The sequence below is a fragment of the Acomys minous genome (assembly GCF_964271855.1).
Source record: "Acomys minous genome assembly, chromosome: 1".
In the NCBI taxonomy this organism is placed as follows: domain Eukaryota; kingdom Metazoa; phylum Chordata; class Mammalia; order Rodentia; family Muridae; genus Acomys; species Acomys minous.
This window is the reverse complement of record NC_140483.1, coordinates 45,182,149-45,207,893: the sequence shown is the minus strand read 5'-3', so window position 1 is coordinate 45,207,893 and position 25,745 is coordinate 45,182,149. Positions and strand designations below refer to the sequence as shown.

Below are 25,745 nucleotides of genomic sequence, written 5' to 3'. Positions count from 1 at the left end.
TAAACTTGATTTTAATCCAATTAAATCAATTTCCAAACATCTATTTCTGAGCAGCCTTCATTGGACATTTGGTCTGTTGGCCCTTCCGATTTGTCATATGAAGTTTAAAATATTTGTTATATTTTCACCCATGCAGAAACATCCATCTTATATAGTCTCTGGTAATAAATGGCTCTCACACTTTATGCTGGTAAAAATCATTTTCTGTGTGCTGAACACTGTTAAGGAATGAAACTCACATTCTCTTCATTTTTTCTAATCAGTCCTACCATTAGGCAGCAGCATTTAATGTCCTCTTTATTGGTAGGACACGATTGTATTGACAGGATCAAGCAGGAGATTAGTTCCTGTGCAGTATGAACTTCCCAGAGGAATACTCACCCTCATTAAGATGGAAAACACTTAAAGCTGTATTTCAGAGATGCTGTGTTGCCTACTGAGTTAAAATAAATAAGAAGAATGGGCCCCCTGGAATCGAGGATTAACAGATGTAAATATATAGAACACCCTTATATGGACAGCTTTAACCTACACAATGTGAGTGATGCAAGGAAGTTCAGTATTCTAAACTGGATGGAAAAGAGAGAAAAAGTAAAAAAAAAAAAAAACAAACCCAACAATGTTCTACTTGTAGATAAATATAGTGGGATTCTCTATCTAGCATCAGAAGACATAGTGAACTAGCCTATAAATTTGGAGGAAAAGAGAAATTTAGCTTATGTTCTAACAATTTGCTATGTACAAAACACCATGCACAATGTTAGGGGACACAGGAAGACCTAAGCTGGCACTGAGAGAAAGACTCTGTACTCTGAGCAGATGGACAACACTATGAGGAAACTGTCGCCAGAACATTGAAAAAGTTTAGGAAATCCTGGAAAACTATCAATGTAACACATTCTTAACTCTAGTATTTGTAACTTATAAATAAAGAAAATTTCTGAAGACAGTTATAATTAATAATCTAAAGGACTTTTTAATTTCAATATGTTTATCTCAATGATAGTTTTGTTTAGTCTACAAGTAAGGAGCTTCGCTATTTGATGACTGTTGTGACATCTTTTTCTTTGTAATTTATAGTTGTTTTACTTTAAAGATTATACAAATATGTTAAATTTTTGAAAAACACTTATCAATGCAAAACAAATCTTAAAATCCTGTAATTCACATTTATGTCAATGAGACTGGAATAGCTAATATTAGAATCTTCCCACTTCTATACATATAGTTTGTTATTTCAAGAAAAGCACAGAGACCAAGCAATTATTCTGCACTCCTAGCAGAATGAGTGTAAAATGTCACACATGGGTAAACATTATAATACGTTCATACATTTATTCTGTTAATAAAATGATGAGTTCTAGTTTATTTCACTGCTTTACACATCATCCCCTTTCAAAAAATCCAATATCTAGTTTAACTAAAAACAATTTAAAGACATTTAAAATCTAAAATTGTAGACTATCCTTAGTATTTCACTAAAGTAATAAACTGGAATAACCTCACAAGTCTTGAGTACTCAAAACCAAAAGCCAACAGGCATACTCACTTAAAAACCAACATACACATACTGGTAGAAACTTGCTGCATTAAGTTCATATAGGTGTGAGTGAGTTTTTCAAACTTAAATTTTAGTAGTATCTGTTCTTATGATGACTTATTTAACACAAACCTCATTTTTATAAAGGATACATTGAAATTTACTAACATATACCATATTGTATATTTTCTAAAGATAAAAAAGAGAGTATTAGTGAAAGGCCTGTTAGATCAGAAGAAGGGCTTGACAGCTATTCATTTTGTTGTGAAAACTATGTAAGAGGAATACTATTTTGTTAACTGTATTTTTTTCTCCTATATAATTATGTAGTTCATTCAAAATTATCCATCTTTATGATCTCTCTAAAGGAAAGGCATTTTAATCATTCCACCTTCAGTCTTCATTTTGTTATTACCTAAATTAAGAGTGACAACACAATGTAAAATGCACTGAGAGCTTCCCAGAGATCTATTCTTGCACCTTTTGGAAGAGGATCTGTTTGATGTTGATACAGTTTTTAACGATAGAAACTAAAAATAAAAGGGCATAGTGAAAATGTTTCTCATGTTCTCCAATCACGATAACATGACTGGTCTTGATACCCTCTTTTGATGACCTAGAATATTTAATCATTTTTACAGTTGTGATAATGAGTTTTAATACCAACAGTGTTTTGCTTGTGGCTGGAGTGATGGCTCTGTACTTAAAAAGCGTTTTGCTGATCTTATAAAGGAACCAAGTTATGTTCTCAGCACCCATAGTATAATCCTGGGCAGAGAAGTGTTATTCCTTGTAACAGTGGCCTACATCCATCTAAAAACTATCATATTTTGTACATTGTATATTAAACCATAATGTTGATCTTCAGTGTAACTTTCTATATTATGAGTTATATACGTTGAAACTGAAGCAATAGCCATTTAGAAAATTTTTCAAAAATTAGAGCTAAATATATACTATTTTTCCCATTACCTATTTATTTATAAAGTTATATACTTAGCATACATTTGTTTTAGGGCCAGTATTTACTTTAATATCCAATAATTAAATTAGGTTCATGTATCTTGTAAGTTATATCTAATTTATTTTAACTAACAAAATGTTATAGATAGATTATTTAATTCTGTATTATAAATGTCCTATAAAACTTACCAGAATATTATTTTCTTATTGACATGTGACTTTTAAAATAAAGACAGCATTTGAAGGGCTAGCATATTTATTTTGAATTTCACTGTTTTTTGTTTGTTTGTTTGTTTGTTTGGTGACCTCCACAGTGCTGACATGGCTATGACGCCTGTTTTGTGGAATACTGTGGCACTGTCACAAAGCAGGAGGTTTAGAACCTGGTGTACAGCCTTCAAGAAATATGCGATGCTTCCCTGTCTTTTCACTGACTTTTGGAATTTATCAAACCGGATGTCAGTTGAGCAGTGGCAATAGGGGAAAAAGAGAGAATGAATGATTGAAAGATGTGTTTATTATACTGGTCGTTCAACTTTTCATACATTTTTCCATTGGATGAAATTAGATAGGAACTTTTGAAGGAATTATTTAACAAAAGTATTTTGGACACAAGCAAAATAAAAAAACAACCAATTTAAATGTAGATATTATATCTATATAGAGAATTTATTCAGTTTCCATGTTGTTTCCACAGTAGTAATGATAATTACTCAACATCCAGCAACTTAGTGAATAATGCATTGCAAGTCTAAGAGATGAGTCTCGGACACATGGCCCACCAGTCTAAAGGCAGTTAAACAAACATAAGAGATTTGTTGCTTTCTTTTTTTATTGCTGTATTGTTTTTTCTAACATAATATCTTTAATGATTATTTTGGAATTAAAAATAAAAAGAATAAACCACTAAGTCCCCACAAGTCCGATTCCTGTTGTCCATATATTCACTGTGCCGAAAGGTCAAACTCCTAGTGGCCAGCCCCATAAAGAAAACTAAATCCTTCCACACCCACACTCCAACAAAAGCCATCAGTTTTAGAGGTCTACACTTCTGCATCCTTATCACAATTTTTAAGGGTTCGTTCTGATGGCTTCCTGTCTAGGCTGTTACTTTTGAGGTGGGTAGGGTTTGTCCCAAAAGCCTTCTATGATTCTCTTTCTCAACTGTGAGTCTGCAGTCATCGATATCATTGGAAAAGTAGCTTCCTTGATCAGTAATTCTTAACTTTCAGCCATATTAGAAACTCAATATTAATATTATATAAAATATTTTATATTTTTAAAGACTTGTATCATATCATCATATATATATTTCCTATCCTTAATTTAGATAAACAAAAGTTGTTGACATTGGGAGCAGGATCACCAAGAGCTTACAAAGAATTATTACTGTCTACTTACGTGTGTGTTATACACATAGATTGATATGTATTATTCATTATATTGTTGGACATGGTGATATATATAATTTTTATTTGTTTTTTTAGCACAGACTCTTTGAAGATCATTGGTATTTTTCAAATAAATTAACAACATGAAACAATAACCAGCAAATTATTACATGAAAATGGGTTGGTAAGAGGATTATATGTAACAAATATTTTACATGTGAATTATTATTTAATTATTTGCTTCTTTTTGTTATAGAAAAAATATCTTATCAATAATTTTAAAAATACATATCACACTGTGAAGTCTTGCTTTTCTAATTTGATTTTTAGGATTTGTTGGGGTTTTTTTCATTTTATTTTATTATGCACTTTTACCAAAACAAACAAAAAAAAAAAACCATTTAGAGGTTTTAGAAAACATTTCACAGTGACATTTTTATTTCCGATTTTAGCCAAATATATATTATGGTAAATTTACAGTTTTCTTAATCTGAGGAAGAAATTTGATGAATTTGGTTATTACCTCATTGATTTTTTTTTATTATAAGATGCTGTGATACTCCCTCAGCTGTAATATATTTATTCTCAGTTTATATCTACAACTGTCCCAGCAAAACAAGCAAAGCACAGTTCTATTTTGTACTTCGGAAACAGTGTCATAAAACCATCTCTTTTATAGAAGGGTGGATGTGGTCAATCATTCAATCTAATAACAAAGAACTGATGAGCTGGTGCTCACCCCCCCGCCGCCCCAAACTGAGGAAGCACAAGGGAAGCTTCAGGATGCACAGGGATGTCATCACAGGTGTCATGCATCAGATCCAGACCCTTTAACCAAACCTGAACTATGCACATACGGCAAAATTGTTCTCCATGAAGTTGACGACGAAGTATCATTTTTCCAAGTTATTAGTCACACAAATCACCTTTGTTAATATAATTTTCAACAAACTTAGTCACAAGTATATTTATTAACCAGAAATATCTGGAAGATAGTGTGAGTATGGATTTCTTTCAAGTCAAAATTATTTCCTTTCAGCTTAGATATTTAAAACAGATTTAAAACAACTGGTGTCCTTAGATAGATATTCTGACTTCATTTGTGAAATACAAATTCTCATTGGACTGTTAAAAATCCATTTTTTTTCTAACAGAGTAGAAATTCATGGATGCTTGGCATAAATGTGTAATATGTGTTCATCTGATGGACATGAAACTGTATAATATAATCAAATATTGATCTAATGAATGCAAGTTAAATATAAAGTTGTTAAGATATAGTCTCCACATAATTAGGAAAATGTATATATTACCTAAGGGATTTGGACATTTTGAAATGACTGATTTGACGATGATGTGTAGAAATGAGCAGAGGACATGAATTCCTTCATGTTCCTACATGAATCATATTATATAAGACATTATAATATATTATATTAAAATTAATTTCATTTGATAGTTTTCTATGCTGCTTACAAAAGAGAGCTTTTCTTAATTATCAAAGTGGAGCTGCTTCATGTGATTGGGAGAGACAATATATTTCATAGGCACGGTTTTTCCAAGTTAGAAGAGTGTAAAGTGTGACATTCTTGATGCAGGTCTTGTGGTTTCGTTATCATTATTAGATATTTTTAATTACAAATTATTGGTATATACCTTCTTTATCAAAGCAGCTTAGGATCCATTTAAACTATGGAGACACAGCTAACATTAAATTAAAGTTATCAAATTCCTATCTGAGTGCAAAAGAAATAAAAGCTATTATAAAGTGTTTTACTAAACATTGTGATTTTTAGTTATATTATGAAGGGTACTGCTGGCTAAAGCTTTTACAATAAAATATTCTACTAATGACAATGTAAGCACTTTGTAATGTAATTTTTTAAAAGTGAAGAAGGAAACTAAACACAAGTATTTCTAGAACATGTTGTACATGATATATAGATATTTTACCATACTAGCAGCTTGGCATACTTATGAGTAGTATTCCACAGTTGGAGTATATGCTGGGATTATATGTCCTTTACCTTATTCTTGATTGGGTATAATATAATGTGTTCTGCTTCAACATTTATGAATAACCTATATTGTTTAGTTTTAGTTTTCACAAGAAATGTGTGAGTTTTTGTAAGGATAAGACACAGTATATACCAGTATATGTGTGGATCTTTTACATCCTTGAGGAAGAATTTAATTATAATTCTTTCCAGTAAAATAGTAAGAAGTTTAAGTATATATGAAAAATAATACTTATGAACAAATGCTTTTCCTTCTTACTTCACTCTATCACAAATATCCTCCTACTTATCTATTATCTATCTAGCTGCATATATATATATATATACAAATACTTTGTTGTGTGCAGATATTTATGTATTACATTATTCTCAGATTAATAATTTAATTTCATGTGTTTTTAAGTTATTCAGATTATATTTGAACAATTTATCTCAAAGGCATTTCTCGAAATAACTACAATATCAGGGTATAGTAGTGCACACCTTTAATTCATCACCCGAGAGACAAAAGACAGAGGCAGATAAATTGAATTGGACGCTAGCCTCATCTACAGGGAAAGACTATCTCCAAACCAACAAATGAAAACAGATCACCTAACATAAGTATAAGAGGTAATTATGCCTCTGTAGAAAATGTGGTTGTTACACAAAGGTAATCTCTGAGGTTGAGTATCCCCAAAACAACTTAAGCCAAGCATAGTATCATTCACTTCCAAAAGCCCAGGACTCTTATGAAGAGAAGAAAGGGTAACTTCATAAAAATCTCCTGAGCCAGTTTTCTGGCATATGTACAGACTATCCTACCTTTAAAAAACTAGAAGGGAAGAGGAACCAACATCTGAGGATCTTAGGTTGTCTTCAAAGTTCACACATGCACAATGGCACATGTATTCCTGTATTCATACACACACACATACAAACATATACACTCACTATATGTATATGTATATATAATCTTCTAACATAAAATTAAAATAAATTTTAAATTAAATATCAAATATACCTATTGTCAAAATTTATTATGTACTTAATAATTTGCCTAACTAAATGGAAAATTTATAGTTTTATTATTAACATAATAAATAACACTATTATTTTGATCATATAGAAGTTTACAAATAATTTAGCAAAAAAAATAAATACTTGTTCAAGCTTTTTATTGCTTAAGACATTTAATGAATGATCCACTGGATGGCATTGTTATGACATGGCCTGAATCTAAATGACTTATTTTCTATTTTCGTGGAAATTTAGATACAATGTATAAAAATCTGTAGCTCTAAAACAGTAAGTATTTTGTTTATCTTCTTGGTCATTTCGGCTATCAATCGGTTGGCATCCAGCAGACTATGTACAGAGAAGTTTGCCAGCTCAGCACTGAGCTTATGGAGAGTCTCTTTCATGGTAACTAATTGCTTGTGTATTTTGTCTAGGTGTTGAGGGAAAGCTGAGAGGATGAAGGCTCTAAGTCCCCAGTGGAAGCATGATATGGCGGCGCAGAGCTGGTGCTGAATTGTCCTCTCTGATGGCTCTATGGGAGTGGATAGTCCTGAGTCTTCATTGCTGGGTTTTAGCGGTTGCTGCTGTCTCTGACCAGCATGCCACAAGCCCCTTCGACTGGCTCCTCTCTGATAAGGGACCCTTCCATCGCTCACAGGAGTACACAGATTTTGTGGACAGAAGCCGACAGGGATTTAGCACAAGATACAAGATATACAGGTACGAAAGGAAAACAAATACAGAAATCAGAGCTGGAGGTTGTTCGTAAATAAGGGCTAATCCAATAAGGGTTATTAATTGACTAAACACCACAGTGATGTTTTCTTGCCATTTAATATTATTTCTGGTAGTTTTGACAACATATTATTAGGAAAATAAGTAACTGTTTATATAACATTTTCAAATTTGAGAATACGTGCCAGTTTTCTTGAAGTCCATTTCTTTTTATATAGCATATGTTTTAAAATATCTTTTTATAACTTGTACTGGTCTGTGACACATTTCTTCAGTCTCAATGGGAATAAAATCTACTAGCCACTGAGAAGATTTGCCAACTTATCTTCTTTTACAAGAATGTAATTTTATATTCTTAAGCTTGGGGAGAAAGCAAAGGTAGGAATATAAAAAAACACAGGAACGATAGACTTGATCACAAACAAAACAAAAAGGACTAAGATGTATGTTTGCTAACTTTTGTCATTGTTTTAAAACTTTGAGTCTAAGTAAGTTGTACAAAATAAGTCATATATTAAAACCAGCAAAAGTTGCTTATTCCCGCACAGTTTAATTCCCATTAAAGAGGTGATGTACTAGGGGGTCACTTGAATGAGTTAGATTATATTTATATTTCCACTATTTGCTACTAAGTATGTTTATGCAAATTGGTGCTTTAGATCAGTTTTTAAGGCAGAGTTGGCAACTCTCATTTGTGGGTATTTGGAGAATCAAATTTCACTTTTCATGTTTCTGTCTCTGACTACTCAGATAATGTTCTATAAATATTTTATTTTATGCAGTATGTGCACCAGAGGGCAGTGTGCTTCAGGACTATGCATTTTTTTTATTATAGAATTAAGAAAAATTATAAACTTTTTCTGCAAACCATATTTTCAGGGGGTACTAAGTATACACAACAAGTTCTGTTCATTACTGAACTTTTCCAAAGAAAATGCATCAGTTCATACACAGCCCTATCATGCGTGAAAGCAAACAAAACAGAATTAACCAAAAAATAAAAAAACAAAAAAAACTTTTTTAAGTCTTTAAAGAAAATAACATATATTAAAAATCTTCTGCCTAAAATTATAAAAGAAAGAGCATGACATTTCTGGTTGTGAATTTTCATGAATATTTGCTGATGTTTCCCTTTAGAGGCTCTAAAGATACTTGACTTTAAGACTATGAGTGTCTAACATTTCAGCTATGCAAGATTTTTAACATGCAGTAAAGGTTGGACCAGAACATTTGTCTATGCTGTTCTGGTATCTGTTTCTGGATGTATGTAGTCTCCTATGTGCATTTTCTAATGTCTTGGTCTATTAGTCAATCATGTGTGAGTAGCAGACTGCTTCCAAATGTTTCTTCAGGCTTTGAATTGAATAAAAAATTATTTGGGGTCACAGCACTTAAAAGTATAGAAGAAATATAAGATTTGGAGATTCTCTGCAAGGCTTATATATTGCTTGGTCTTTAGAAATTTAAAAAGTGAATTTCATTAGTCTTTCTCGTGTACTTTGTGACTTAGATTACATGTTCAGATGTTAAGTAGATTTAAAATCTCTCTTTCTGAGCTTGCTTGTAGCATTTTAAAGGCTTCTGTGCTTTTCTAGCAAGACACTGTAATTGATGTTTGCTGAGAAACGAGTAATGTAACATCTTCATTGGGATTCTTCAGTGTTGGTGAGACTAGGTAACTGACTTGTGCAGCCAGCGTTGCTTCAAGTGCACATGTTGCTATCTACCTCTTCACAAAATGTCATAAATACTACAATTCATTTTGAAGGAGTTTACTTCACCTTTTACTGTTTACACAGTCTCAGAATTAGGTACTAGAATAACTTTATAGGGGTTGCCCTTATTTTTTTATTTTTTATTTACCTTGAAAAATACATTCTAGATTATGGTTAGTTATTCCAGAACTAAGAAGGCAGAGGCAGGCAGATCTCAGAGTTCAAAGCCAGATGAGTCTACAAAGAAAGTTCCAGGACAGTTAGTACAACACAGAGGAATGATGTCTTGAAAAAAGTTATAGTGATTTTTTAAATTTTTGCATATATCTGTGATAAATGCTGATATGGAAATTATGTATATTTACAACTCAAATGGAAAATTAATATATTCCACATTATCTACTTGGATTCTCATTTTAAATACCATATGATTTCCTAAAGTAATCAGCCATATCTACTATTGCTTATGACTGCCATAAACTCCTTCATGTGGCAGATTATATTGCCAAATCTTCTGGAAGGCATTAGCTCTGAATTTAGAACATATTAAGCGTGTTAACATAATTAGGTCAAATCTCTTTCACTTGTCTTTCTTCATTTCATCACCTTTTCTGGAAGCATATTTTCTCTTTTACTTCAAATACTAGACCAAGATGAGATTATTAAAGATCACTGGTTTCACTCACTCAGAGAACAATATGCAATGTATTCTTCCCGTTAAAAAAAGATACAGTTTTTTTTCAAGTAAAAAGGCCGCTGTATTTTTCAACCACAAGGACATGTAAAGTACGACCAAATTTTGTTCCTAGAAATCGTGAGAACAATACCTCATATTAGATACACAGCCCTCTCTGTGCTGCAGAATTGCGTCTGTTGTGTAGTCCTACTGCAAATAACTCCCCTCTGCCAAGTTGGAAATAAAATTTCACAAGAGTGAAATGGTAGATGTATTAGAGATACTTCCTAAATAATATTTCGCATTATTTAACTGTAAAAATGTGGTTACTTATCAGTACATTTTACTTTAACTACTTACCAGTTTCTTTATTTACTAAATTGGGTAAACCTAGAGAGGAGTGCACAAGAACTGACACTGAAGATCTTTAAGACTCTAAGAGTTCATTGGTTGCCTAATGAAAATGAAGTTTTATTTTATTTTATTTTTTCCTTTTGACATGTTTATTTTCTTATTTTTTAATTTTTTAAAATTTTATTTCATTAATTTATTCATATTACATCTCAATGGTTATCCCCTCCCTTGTATCCTCCCATTCCTCCCTCCCTCCCATTTTCCCCTTACTCCTCTTCCTTATGACTGTGACCGAGGGGGACTTCCTCCCTCCACAGTAGAGTGGAGAGTGGGATATTACTTTCTCACATACTCTGGTGCCTCATATTTGACCACGTCCCCTGGATGGGGAGACCTGGTGGCACTCAGAGGAAGGATAGCAGGCTACCAAGAAGAGACTTGATACCCTACGAGCAGTTTTAAACTGTCATTCACATTAATATATGGTTTAAAATAGAAGCCAAGGGCACAGCTTTTAGAGATAAAATAGAGGCCTGTAGAGAGATGGGTCAGAGGTTAAAAAATATCGACGGCTTTCACAGTGGACCAAGAATCAATTCGCAGCTCTCACACTGTGGCTCAAAATCATCCAAGCTGTAGCTCCATGGGATCCAATGCCATTTTGCGACCTCTGTGAGCACCACATTGTCATATGATGCTTAGGAAATATCCAGGCAAAACACCAATAGAATATGCATAAAACAAGGATAAATAAATATTTAAAATAATGTAAAAGAAGTAACAGAACTAGCTACACTGTAGAAATGTTTGCCAGTGAAACATGAATTGGAAACAGGCTTCTTTGTTCTTACTAGGCAAGGACTTACCTTCACAGCTACATGGTGAAGGCCTCTAAGCAGTGACCATATCTGTATATGTATAGCTTTCCCTAACACATCTATTCAGCAAGTTAAAATTAACAAGCTAAATTGATAAACCCCCACTTACCAATTCATCTATGTTTAGGAAGGCAAGATGTGGGAATTTTCATCAATAACACAAGCTAATAACTCTCTTGAACCACTCCTGTGTTTTCCAAGTTCACACCCTCATGACTTTTTTCCTATAATAGAAACATTAGATAGAGTTAAATATGAAGGTATGTTTTATATTTTGTTGACTTTCCTTGTCCCATTCTTTAGCACACAACGTGTAAAAGTAAATCATGATGATATGTTCGTGATTTTCCTATGCGTCAAAATAAGTGTACGTAAGCAAAGTTATTAACATTTCTTCGGTTTCTTAGAGGATATTATCTAAGAATTTTACATGTAACAATAGAAAGAACTAGAATAAAGTCTGGGCTTTATTGGTGTATTTTGGTTTTGGTTTCGCTTTTGGTTTTGCTTTTGGTTCTTTGAGACAGGTTTTCTCTGTGTTACCTTGGCTATCCTGGATTCACTCTGTAGATGAGGCAGGCATTAAACTCATAGAAATCGACCTGGCTCCGCCTCTCTGAGTGCAGCAATTACAAGTGTTCAGCTTTGATTTTGGTTTTTAATAAAGCTTCCTGAACAAACTTGTAAAAGGAATATGACTAAGTATATTAGTAAATAAAGTAAGCTATGTTTAACTTTATTTCTAAAAGTTTAAATGCAAAAAGTAACACTTTTTGTGTAAAATGGCCTTATATAATTATATTTCATAGATTAAAGCATGTAAAAATGAGAACTGTGTATCTGGAGTGACCTTGCTTGTATTCTGTTGAATATAAAGAATCAGTAATAAAAAATACTGCATATATGTCCCATATATATATAATTTCCTCATATATATATCTGAAATGTATGAGTATAAACATATGTACACATGTATGAGTATCTATAGATGTGACTGTATTGCCTTCCATATTGATATACATATTTAGAGAAGTTTGAAAAAAAAACTAATAACATTCACAAAATATTTTTATAATACAATGATACATAGAATAAAAACATCTTTCCAGAAGAATAATTTTTAAAAATGTCTTCACAATATTGGGAACATAAGGATATCTTATATCATAAGACAACACATATCAAAACCAGTGTTCAATTAGGCCAATGATATGAATATAGTGAACGTTAGAGGCAGGTTGGATTCTGTGACAAAATCTCAAGTGAAGGTTATACAATAAACTTTTGTATACGAAATGATTAAACAAAAACAAGTGGTTTGTTAGGAACAAGGTTAACATGTGATTACTTATGCTAAGATGAGAAGAGTAAGACTTTAGAGAAGACATCGGGAAACTTCCAAGGTAATGATAACATTACAATGCTGGCATTTTATAGTTGGAGGCTGCACTCACAATAGAAACATTGCAAAATGAACATTACAAACTTTGAGCTAAAATATAATATCTTCAAGTGAATTAATTCTTCTTTTAAACTGTTTCTGAATTCAATATATATATTTGAAGAACTTTCAGCCTTCATAAATAGCACAGAAATGCTGTTTTATGCATGGCATTTGTCCCATATTTTTAATTATTATTCCACATTTATGTAGAAAAAATTTTGTTAATTGCTAGTTGTTATAAACCCTATATTTTACATATGATTATTTCTCTAAAACATTTTATTTATGGTATTTTCACAATTTGAAAGAATAAATATTTAAAGATTTTAAATATAAAACAAGATAAAATACCAAAATTAAAAGCGTTCATCTGTTATATGAAATCATATTGAAATAATTTATTTTAATAAAAATTTGGAACAATTACAGAAAATAAAATTCTCCATATGTAAGTGACTATATTAGGATGAAATATCCTGAGCTTTAAAATTTACAACAATTGAATTAAATTTGTTCTTCTTGTGTTTAATACACATTGATATATTTCACTCAGTTAATAAATCTTTCATACTAATAAATATATACTGTGCTTAGTGACCTAAAGAGAGTTATAGGTTTTTAAAGACTCATATTTAGGATAGTCTTCTATGTAACACACATAATAAATAAAAGTATTATTTATTAGGAAGGCAGGTGAGGAAAGTGTTTATTAATATTACATATATCATGAAATCATAAAGACAACATTTATTGAGAGCTTCTGTAAGAACTTATATATATATTGAAGATTCTTGATTAAATTTATTTTAAATGTTAAACCCTGATATGATCATTTAAAACCTCCAGCAAAATAATATCTATAGTTGATAAAATTAAAACTCAGGATAATGCAGAACATTCAGTTTGATACTGAAATGAATGTCAAGAGAGAAAGAATGACAGTAGTTTAGCAACGGACAAAGCATTTTAAGGTTCAAAGTGGCTATCAGGCAGTCAAATCAAATCCAGGAAACCATGTTATCATTACCTTTACGTACTTACATACTTAGAAAAGCTTTCAGATGCTCCATAACAAGTTAAGCAGTCTTCCGTTGTCTGTGGACACAATACATGGTGTAGCCCGCAGCAATATGTAGGAAAGGATATTCATCACAATAAAAGAGTAGAGGATTGTCTAAAAAATATATTGTATGCAGTATTATGAAATAATTCACTGGTAAGAATGCTATTTAGTGTAATTAATTTTTTGAATGCTATTTAATATAATTAATTTTTGTCATGTTTCTTCTTGTGTTAAATTTGGACCTTCTAGGAGGAAGCACATGAATACTGATATTGAAAATTATTTCTTAATAAGATTGAGAGATGGTTTTCTTGATAAGGTGCATGCACTAGAAATTTTGGTTGAGTACCCAGCATCTGGGAAAAGCCAGCTATAGCAATGAATTTCCATAACCTCAATGCAAGACCCTGAATCACAAAAAAAAAGTAGGCAGGAGAGTGATAGTCTGGTTACTACGTGTTCACAAGCTGCATGAGTAAGCATACACATATCTACACAAAAGTACACCAAACATGTATATAAACATGTGTGCACACATAAAGTGTAGGTTCTGACAAAATTCGCTTTACTTTACCTGATGAAAAGAAATAATATAAGACATTAACACAGTTGGATTTGTACTCTGAAAAATTTTGGTTGTATATAATGGTTACCAAAGCAATAGGAAGAAATGTTTTAATATGGCAAATAGTAAAATGTGGAATTAAAAGTCGTTATAAATCTCTGTGGTAGGGCACAACACAGATGTTCCTTAATTATTAAACACACCTATAAACATTACAAACATGTGTACATTTGGGTGCCTCAGTAGGTTATATGACAATATATCATCTGAAGAAACAAGAAAGAAGAACAATAACAATGATAATTTTCAAACATATAAGAATTAGTTTAGATAAGGTGATGTAAGTAAAACAAAATGAAGTAGTAAACGGCACATAAATTATTACCTCCAGTAATACAAGGAAACATTAATTTTGTGGAATTACATGTAATTTTACATTAAATTATTTGAGGGAGACTATCTATTACATTGAACATAACGATTAAAATATTCTGGGTGCATAAGCTCAGGTAGTGTAACACACACCAAGAATAATCATCAGGATAAAGGTAAGAAAAAATTTAAATTAAAAAATTATTAAAATTCAATATCCAAAATCAATTTTATTTAAACATATAAGATAGGAGTTAGAATAATAAGAAGTTTAGTGGGACAATAAAATATCCCAGCTAGTAAAAGCATTTTTTCACAATCCTGATGAGTTTCATCGGTAGTTGGTTATAAGTTATTATTGATCTTATAACAGAAAAAAAAATGAGGAGGAACTCAGGAATGCCTTCCTTTTCCTTTATTTTTCTTTCCTAGGTATGGAGATAGAGGTTGAAAAGAAAGAAGGAGGATATAGCAATATATGGGGATGATAGAAAAATAGTAGGTTATTGAATCTACTCCTCAACTTAAGGCCTTAATTGTTAATCATAAATAAGGTTTTTAAAAAATATTAGGTGGTATAGAATTTTGTATATTGATGCAAAATAAGTTTAATTTTGATACATTGTTATTGAATTCAAATTTAATATTATTTTTCATATATTATATATTCTCCACTCTAATATGAGGCATTGTATCCACACAACTCAATTATAATACAAGGATTTCTTCCAAAACTTGAAAGTGGTTTTGCAGGCTGTTTTGGATAATTAAGTAATACAAGCTAATTGTTAGTTGATCAAATCATGGTCATGTCAATTACTAGTCTATTTTTATCAGAAGAATATTTATGCTATGTTTAACAGATAGATAAGATTCCATACATATATAAGATAAAATAGTTAGAAATGGTCTTGAAAAGCCTCAGAGACCTACATAATATGTCATTTAAATATGTTTTTATTATTTTAAAGATTCTTTGAGTACAAGAGAGGTTAACTTCTGGCAACACCCAGCCTACCTCAAAAAAGGTGATAAGCATAAAAGAACCTCCTTATGGAGATTGTTTCAAACTTGGTAAACAAGTCACTGGGCAAAATGTCCTCATTTCTGCCACAGACAGAATTCTGCCTAAAAGTGGGCAAACTTGAAGACAAGAAAAGCCAACTGTCAAACTCTGCCAAGACAGGGTAAGCAAGTCCTCAATAATTCCTGCCTCACAAATATGTCAGATATTTTGGGACAGAAGGCTGAAGATGATGCTTGAACATTATAGAGAGTTCAGGCTGCACACTATCTCTGTCATTTTTTTTTTTTCAGTTTGGAAGTTGCTAACCTGTACTTCTTATTCACTCAGGCAATTAAGTTTTATTCCTTCTCAATTTGTGATGGAGTTGAAGAACAGATAGTTTAGTCTTACTACTAAGCTTAGTTGTTTAGGGGTTAAGATGTTTGTAGGTTTAGATAGATGTTTTAAGTTGATAGAGATGAGATATGATAGATATTGATTTACATTCAGAATTTTAGCCTTACCAAGATTGGAAAGATGTTTTGTTCAATAAGAAAATATAAATATAACCAAACCACTATCAATGTAACATTTACATAATTTCTGATTGTTTAGGCATTCTTATGGCTGTATGTAGTTTATTCTATTTAAGTGTAATAATATAGATGTCTACATAAAAAACAATGAATGAGAAAAATAATATTGTGACCTGAAAAATCTTCAAGCAATGGTTATATATATATACATATATATACCAGTATAAAGGTAAAAAGAAAGAGCTAACTACGGAATCCTCCTGTGGCCATTACTGTGTCCTATGGAATGTGAACGACCTCCCTCAGCACAATATAACACTTTTTAAAATAGCCAATAAATGTTTATGAAAAATCTTAGAAAAATTAATGTTTATATATAAAAAGGAGCAATATCATCTTAAAATTATCTGCCATGTGGATGAATAAATATTAAGTACTTTCTTCCCAGATTGAATATGGTAGAAATTAAATTTTATAAAATTTTACTTCAAGGAAATCAAACTATAAATACTTCAACAAATTCTAGGGCATCAAGATCTAGTAGTCACTGCCAGAAACAACTCTGGACAATGTGGTGTACCATCACCAGAAACAGTTAAACTGCTCATAGAAGGTGAAAAGCTTGCTACTTTGCTCCATGGCCACACACTATCACACCACCTAATGAGGAAGTACTAAATGCATACTCTGGATCAATTTGATAATTGTAACTGTCCCCTGAATGTCAATTAAACATTCATATTCTTCATAAGTAAACTACAAGATAAAGCAATGTAAAAAAACCATAGTTTGTGCAAGTTTATAACCTTAAGCACAAGTATACAATATGCTTCTTTATAAAGTATCTGAATATTTATATAATTTAATTTTAGTCTAATACACCAGATATTACAACTCAATAAATAAAATTAATATGCCCTTGTTTGTTAAAAGTTCTCAAATATTACTCTAAAGACTAAATTTATAAATACATATAATATATATATATATGTATATATATATATATATATATATATATATAAGTTTAAGAAAATTAGTTAGTTGCTCTGAATTTCAAAAGTCCTACAATACTGTTGACAATAAATAACATTTTATTTCAGTAACATGGGAAATTCAAAAGCTTTTAAGCTTAGTAAAACAACAAAGAGAAATCCACAAGCATTTAAAAACCAAATTTATTTTTAGTTATATTGGTGTTACTGTACTATAACAAAATGAGCTAAAGTGATATGTTAATTTCAGAAACACTTTCTTTTTTTTTTCTAGAAATTTTGTTTTTTTTTTCCTCCTTTATTAATTTATTCTTGTTACATCTCAATGGTCATCCCATCCCTTGTATCCTCCCATTCTTCCCTCCCTCCCAATTTCCCCTTATTCCCCTCCCCTATGACTGTTCCTGAGGGGGATTACCTCCCCCTCTATATGCTCATAGGGTATCAAGTCTCTTCTTGGTAACCTGCTGTCCTTCCTCTGAGTGCCACCAGGTCTCCCCCTCCAGGGGACATGGTCAAAGGTGAGGCACCAGAGTATGTGAGAAAGTAATATCCCACTCTCCACTCTACTGTGGAGAGTATTCTGTCCATTGGCTAGATCTGGGTAGGGGTTTAAGGTTTACCGTTTGTATTGTCCTTGGCTGGTGCCTTAGTTTGAGCGGGACCCCTGGGCCCAAATCTGCCTATCATAATGTTGTACTTGTAGGCTTCTAGGACCCTCTGGGTCCTTCTACTTTGCCTTCTCCCATGATTCTCTCATCTAGAGTCCCACTAGAATGTCCTCTCCTCTGTCGCAGTTTCCTGGTAAGTGAAGGCTTTCGTGGGACATGCCATTGGGCTAATATGCAGATATAAGTGAGTATATACCATTTGAGTCTTTCTGCTTCTGGGTTAACTCACTCAGCTATTAAAAACAAGGAATTCCCGAAATTTGTGGATAAATGGATTGAGCTAGAAATGATCATAATGAGTGAGTTAACTCAGAACACTTTCAAGCACCTATAAATGAAATTGTAAGACTTTATCAAGATTATTGTAGGAAAAGTAAAGACAACAAAAAAGATGGTCTGTGCCTGGTTTTACATTCAATCTTCATGATTGCTATCAAGCTTCCTTTCATATATGGGACATCTATAAAATACCTTAGATGACTTTTAGGCAAAGAAAAAAACATTTTTTTTTTTTTTTGTCGCAGAGTAAAAAAGAAGAGACAGACGTAATAGTATGTTTTTGTTGTATTGTTGAGTGGTTCTTAAACATATGATTCAGTTAAGTCCTCCAGAAATGACACTGAATCTTATTTTATAAATCATTACATAAGGGCATGTATACTTGGATGTCACTGTCACTTAAGATATCTGCTAATTCATAATAATCAGAGTGCAGAAGCAACTTTACTTTTACTTTTGTTTATCTCTTTCTATTTATATATCTCTTCCTTGAGCAGGCCAATATTTTTCTATCAAAGGCATCAACTTTATGCTTACATCTGTCTGCATTAAAACACAAAGCTCATTCTAACAAAATACATTTGGTCATAGTGATAAGCAGGTGCTTTATGTCTTTTTGGCATGATTCAGTTGTGTTAACTCCTATTCCTGAGACTTTTTCATCATCATTTTTGTTATACTTTTATAATAAAATCAGTGAAATTAATTATTCAGTATAATCACTATATATCCACTCAATTATAAAGTCAATATTCCTATAACAAGAACAAATGGGAACACATCAGAATGTGTAAATCAGCTTTTAAAATTACAGTCAAATTCGGGGCTATACATCTATACTTGCTTACATTTTTAAAAATATATTTTGTTAATTTATTCATATTACATCTCAGTTGTGTTCCCATCCCTTGTATCTTCCCATTACTCCTTCCCTCCCATTTTCCCCTTAATCCTCTCACTCAGAGGAAGAATAGCAGGCTAACAAGAAGAGAATTGATACTCTATGAGCATATATGGGGGAGGACGGCCCCCTCAGTTATTTGCTTATCTTTTACAAGTCTTTTGTAAATACCTCCTTTATAATAAAAGCTAAAAGTTTTTACGCACTTCTATGTTCCTGTGAGTTTGGTTATAAAAGATATTCCTTCTATTTTTTGACATCTCCAAATCTTTTGTTTATTATATGCGATTTTCAGAGATTACTGTATGATGCAAGCTGTTCTTTCTACTGGTTGAATTTCTGTAAATTATTTCATCAGACTGCATCACAACACACATTGCAATGATAAATTATGAATATTCTTGGCAATGTTTTACACATAAGTAAACACAATTACTGAGCATACTTATTCAGTATATCTACCACTGAGAATAAAATGAAGTGATTTCTTTACATTTTATTTTTTAATCTTAATCCAAAATCTGACTCAATTGAAAAATTTATACCTATCACACCATTTGGAAATGTTATAATAATTACATTTAAGAATCAATGTATTCATTGAAGATGTTAGGGATTATATTTCAGTTTCAGAGGAGTCAGTTCTTACATTCAATAGTAAATAATTTCATGTACATTTAAGAATATGCTTTTTAAATAACTAGCAACCCTTAAGATGTTTTTATTTTAAAATTGTCTTTAAATATTTTGGTATTGAGATGAGAAAATGTAAAAATTTGCTAGTTAATGTGGTAATTTAATGAGACTTATGAACCACAACAACTTCACTCTTAAATAAATAAGTTGATTTTTTTTTCGTATGTGGGGTTACACAAGTTGATTTTTTTCGTATGTCTGGTTGCACCTAACCACTACTGCTGACTTTCACAGCCCATAGAAACTCTTTTTGAAGTTATAGTCTAAATTATCAGTACTGTCTTTCATTCCCCCTAGTCTTAGACTTTCACGATATTTAATTCTTATTTTTGAAGTGGGCAGTATTTTAAAATTATTGAATTTCGTGAGTCTGCACTCACTCTTCTTTATAACCTTACTATATTCTCTATATTTATAAAAATATTAATTTTTAAATTTTTTCCTCTTTTAAAATGGTTGCAAGAGGCAGCGAGACTAGCCTGGTCACGGATTTGCTTGTCTTTTCTACAGCAAAGATTTCCCTGGCTGCTCACTTAAATAGATATTAGCAGTTCACTAATTAAACTACCTTTCCTGTCACCTTGAAATTAGCAACCACTTTTGAAAAAATAGCAAAGGCTCTGCTTTGCTCTGTCTGTGTGCTGTCTTATCTTAAAGACACACACAGCTGTTATTACAAAACAAACTAGGAAATTAGATTTAAATAAACACACTCAATTAAAATGTATTAAAGTCTTTCTTTACAAAATGCAATCATTCAAAGGCTGACCATAACTTGTAAAGTAATATTTTTGATACAATACTAAATTCAACAATTAAAATAATTATTTTTAGATATACTAGCAAAACAAATGGATAGGTCATTCTGCAGTTTATTAAAAGTGAGGATTAAACTCAAAGAGTCAAACGACTGACCATCTGCATAACCCAGGTACTCAATGGGATGATCTTTAATTTATGCTGTCTACATCAGCCTTCGGAAGTCCTTCAAGTGATCATCTAATTTGTCCTTAAATATCTCAAACATCTCTTACCCCATCACATCCAAGAATGAATGAATTAACGTAGCAAAACAAGTAACTTTTTAAAAACACAATATTTTAAGGCTTTTTTTTTCTGACCTCTTTTTCCTTTTTACTTTGTCAACCCTTATCAGACACTATGATTTACCTACAGTATTAAGCCTCTCATTAATTTTCCTTTTTAATAGAAAAGTAATTATTCTATTGCATTTTATTTCTAAGACACCAATTGATTTTTCTATTTTTTTTTTTATCCAATTGATTTTTCTACCGTTCACAGTGTTGCCGGTATTTGTATGTCATTTCAAGTAAATTTAGAAAGAACCCATTTTTAAGCTTGTCTGAAATTGTCTTCTTTTTGTCACTATAATGAAACATATTTTAAAATTCTGAATATTAGAAGATTTGTGAAATATATCTTTTTAAAATAGGAAGGAATAAATTGCAGTTTTGAAACAGTCTTAAAGTCTTTTACTTTGAAATTGTAAAATGCCAAATTCATATCTCCTAAACTGCATTATTTCTTTCTGCACATGTTGCTTCAAAACCTTCTCTGATTGGATACAAAAATGCTAATAATTGATTATAATTATTACTGCTATTGGTTATATATTTACCAATGTGGTTATTGTTTCACTTGACTTTAATTGGCTGAGAAAGCTCCACTGAGAGTATTGCATTACATCCACTATCTATACTTATTCAGTTCTGAAGTCTAAGTGAGACTGAATAAGGAAACATACTTGAACTCAGGGCCTCCGCTGATGCACTCTAATTTATACTCCAGCTTTCATCTAGCTTCTTAATTTGCGTATTACTTTTGAGTAATTAAGATGTGCATAGGCATTATGATTTTTGTATAGTTCTGTATTAAGCAGATTTCTTTAGTATCAAAAAAAATCTAACAATCCCAATTTACAGGGGAAATATGGAAAAAATTTACCTTTCTCCTCTGCACGTTAAAACTCATACATATGCAATCTAGGGTATTTCTTTTCTGTGTTGAACACTGAATGTTTACTGTAAGAAACTAACTTTACATTAAAGATAACTTCTCTTCAATATTTTAGAAAACTTTTGTTTGCTTTTTCTATGAAATATTTTTTTTATTTTTTGCATATACATTTATACTATTACACATATATACAATAAACTACCTACAGCAAGAAGAACCATGAAATAATCAGGAATTATATAAATGATAAATTCGTAATGTTTTAGATATTTGTATTTGCCAGCCTTGAAGAAAATATCTTTTCTATCTTGGTGTATCTACAATTAGAATGTGAATCCATGTCTATCATATCTCATCTCTATCATCCTAAAACATTGAAACAACTGAGCTTAATTGTAAAATTAACTATCTGGTCTTCAACCCCATCAGAAACTTAAGAAAGGAATAAAATTAATTACCTGAATAATCAGGGAGTGCAGGTTAGCAGCTTCCAAAATGAGAAGATGACAGCGACAGTTGGCTGCCTGACAAGTCACCAAAAACTCTCAATAATATTGGCGCATCATCTTTAGCCTTCTGGTCCAACATATCTGGCAGACATATTTGTGAGTCAGGAAGTTTTTTTTATCTTGTAATTTACTGAAACGTATTACATTTTCCTCAATTGATACTGTGGATAAAAAGTTATATTACTTTACATTGGGCATTATTTTAATTTGACTTTTTTCATTTATAATAAAAACATGTGAAACTGTCAATAGCTCATAAAACTAGCTAATTTGCTTTGTGGATGTGTTTATATTGGCATTACTTCACCTTTTGCATTTGTTGACAATACTTCATGCCTGAGAGCTTACTTCCTCAGCCAGTATACAAGGAAATAAGGAAAACACCCACATTTACTTATTGTGGTGTTGCATTTGAAAAATTTTGATCAGAATCTCTTGCTGACAAAATCGACTTCATGTGATTGTAATAAAAAAAAAAGGTTCATTATTTATGAAAGGTGAAAGTTTAAAACTATGCAGTAAGAATGGATCATGATTTCTACCTTAGCTTTAATACCAGAATAATGTTCAGCTGCGTTTGTGATTTAATGAATTGAGGTAGTGAAATCTATGGCTTATTACGTTGACCTGTTTTCTCTATTTTATTATTTTATATGCCACTATTACAAGAAAAATCATAACTCCTTCTAAAATTAAAACTGTAAATCACATGAGTAACAATGGCTAGATCTATTGAGTTGGAAACTACTTTAGCAAAGTGAATATTTTTATTTTCATTGCAAATTGTCTATTAGTATAACTATAAACAGGCAAATAAGTCAGTTTTTTTTGTATAGTATGTGCTGTGTAAGCACTCTTTAAAATAAAAGTTTTCTTTAGAAGCACTGTCCTAAGGAAGTTAAGGCAAACCTCACTAAGTACTAACAATCAAGGGCATCAAATGGTGGGAAAATCTTATTTTTATATGTCAGAATGTTTTCAAGTTAAGCTTTCACAAAATATTTGGAGTATACAATTAGAGAGGGTTTTACATGAATAGCCGTGCACCTAATAAAGTAGCAGTGTCATGGGTTCACGGGTCTCCTCAAGCCTGGAGAGCTCTCTTACCGACCAGTGGAAGGGCTCTCTTGGTTCTACTCCTCCCAATGAATCCACAGCCCTGCTTTTATTTCCTATAGCCCATTTTGAGTTCTTAATGATTTCATACTAATGTACTTCTACAGAATATACTTTGTGTTTATCTTGTCTTTTTTTTTTTTCTCACAAATTTAGGCTACCATTCTTTTTTGATGTACATTCAATACCTTATTAATTTTTATTTTTGACTGTACAGATATTACAATTTATTTTCTCACCAATTCATGAAATTTGGTTTGAGAATTTTCCTTTTCCCTACTACTACCAACACACACACACACGCACTTATCTAAAAAAAAAAAAAGAGAAACTAGTGATACAGAGATTGTTGTGAACAATGAATTCTAATCAGAAAACAAAACAAAATCCTAGATCCCTTCTAGCTTTCTCTTTTGGGACAGGGAAGCATGAGATAAAGGAGTAAAACACCACTGCCTTCTGGAACCTGAGAATGCTATGCCTGAGGTTGTGCTGATGTCATGAGTCCTTTACTCTTGATGGGTTCACTTTATGCTAAGAGCTGGCAATGTTTGACTTCGTATATATCTTCAGGGAAACCTTCGTTCTTCCTTACTGAGGCCTTTCTCCTCTATGGTAGAGAACGTTCTCATATCCACAAATCCATCCGTCCTGTGTGGATATAAGGAAGAGAACTGTCGTTCACATATGGGTTAAACAGTACAGAGTTTCATTTATATCAACATATTCTAAATATGATCACTGTGAAAATCTTCTCTGTGGCTTTACTATTAAGCACTTAATGTTAAGACTTTTAAAATACGTCCTTATTTTTCTGTTTGTGCGTGTGCTTAAGTGTATATGTGTCTCACAGATTTGTAGGAGCTTGTGAATGTCAGAAGATGGTATTTGAACCCTGGCATTGGAGCTACAGTTAGTGGTAGCCACCATATGGATGCTATGAACTTCTTCTTCTTCTTCTTCTTCTTCTTCTTCTTCTTCTTCTTCTTCTTCTTCTTCTTCTTCTTCTTCTTCCAGAGCAGTAAGCGTTCCTAAGAACTGACCCTTCTCTCCAGCTCTTTAAGAATTTTATACAAAACATACCAGACAGCACGGACTATCTGTTTAAAGACATGATAGATTTTGATATTGAAATGTGAGTCTTCCCGAAGTCAGTATCATTATCATTTTGAACGATAATTACAGAAATATTAATGCAGGTGACATTGGTGGGCCTAATATTTTGACAGCTTATACAGAAAAAAGAGAAAAATGAAACGGAACAATTAAAGAAAAGAGAATTGTTAATAAGAACAGGCCATAACTAACTAAATAAAAAACCGCTAAAATAATATATAAGATTTTCTATTATATTGGCTCATAAAAATGGAACAATGTTATTTTAATGAGCTTGGTACACACAACTAAAAGCCCTTCTTAATATTACACAATGATCAAAAACTGATTCTCCAATGATGCTTCGATTTGAGAATAAAATGTGAATTTGAATTCTCTCATTTTGCCCTTAAATGTTCTCTGAAATTTTGACAAGAAAAGTTATATATTCTTAATCAAAATTTTACAAAACTAGTTTTTCAATATTCCAACTACATATATTTTGTTACTCAAGTTTCTATTAACATAACAATAAAAATACTTTTAAAGCCTTTATATTTTGAGCACTTAAACTGCATTTCAAGAAGATATTAAAAGTTTACATTTTCAAATAAATAGTAGAATGCTTGTGAAGCATGTAAAAGGTCCTGGCCTTCATCCCATAAACTGTATTAAATAAATAAATAAGTGAATATACACACAAATAAATAAAGTACTTAAATATTTTCAAAGTTTAAATGTTATTTAAACATATATTTGTTTAATACTGGCTTCTATGTAAAGCACCTGCTAAGGAGGACAAAGCTGACTTTGTTGTCCCAAAAAGACATCTGTCTGATGTTCTCCTTCTTATGTAAACTGTGGAGATTTTTTTAAAATTGTAAATACCATTATTTGAAAAATAACTTCCAAAGTCTTTTCTGGGATAATAAAGTGATGTGTATAGTGACATTAATGTTGTCATAGATCTTTGTGTATATATGATTCAACTCCTCATAATTCTATGATTTAATTAAGAATGGCTACTTTCCAGAAAGTTAAATAAAATGTCTAAGGTATGTAGTTTATTTCATGAGTAACAGGACAAAAGCTTAAATATTTTCACTGTAACTTACCAATGTGGATTTCTTCTGAAGAAACCAATTGAGTTTACTTGTGGGCTTTTAAAAATAATAATGATAAAATAAAATCTCAATGAACATTAAGACTGCTTTATTTTATTTTATTTTATTTTATTATTTTTACATGCCAATT

At 31.5% G+C, this 25,745-nt stretch overlaps 1 protein-coding gene across 3 annotated transcripts in view; it reads left to right on the top strand.

Moving 5' to 3' along the window:
- BRINP3 (BMP/retinoic acid inducible neural specific 3) overlaps positions 1-25,745 on the top strand; it is a 374,180-nt gene that overhangs the window by 12,329 nt on the left and 336,106 nt on the right. For all 3 annotated transcript variants that reach the window (XM_084793294.1, XM_084793295.1, XM_084793296.1), the window contains exon 2: positions 7,346-7,631. In XM_084793294.1, coding sequence (XP_084649420.1) covers positions 7,396-7,631 — 236 coding nt within the window. In that variant the 5' untranslated portion in view covers positions 7,346-7,395. The remainder of the gene's footprint in view (positions 1-7,345; positions 7,632-25,745) is intronic.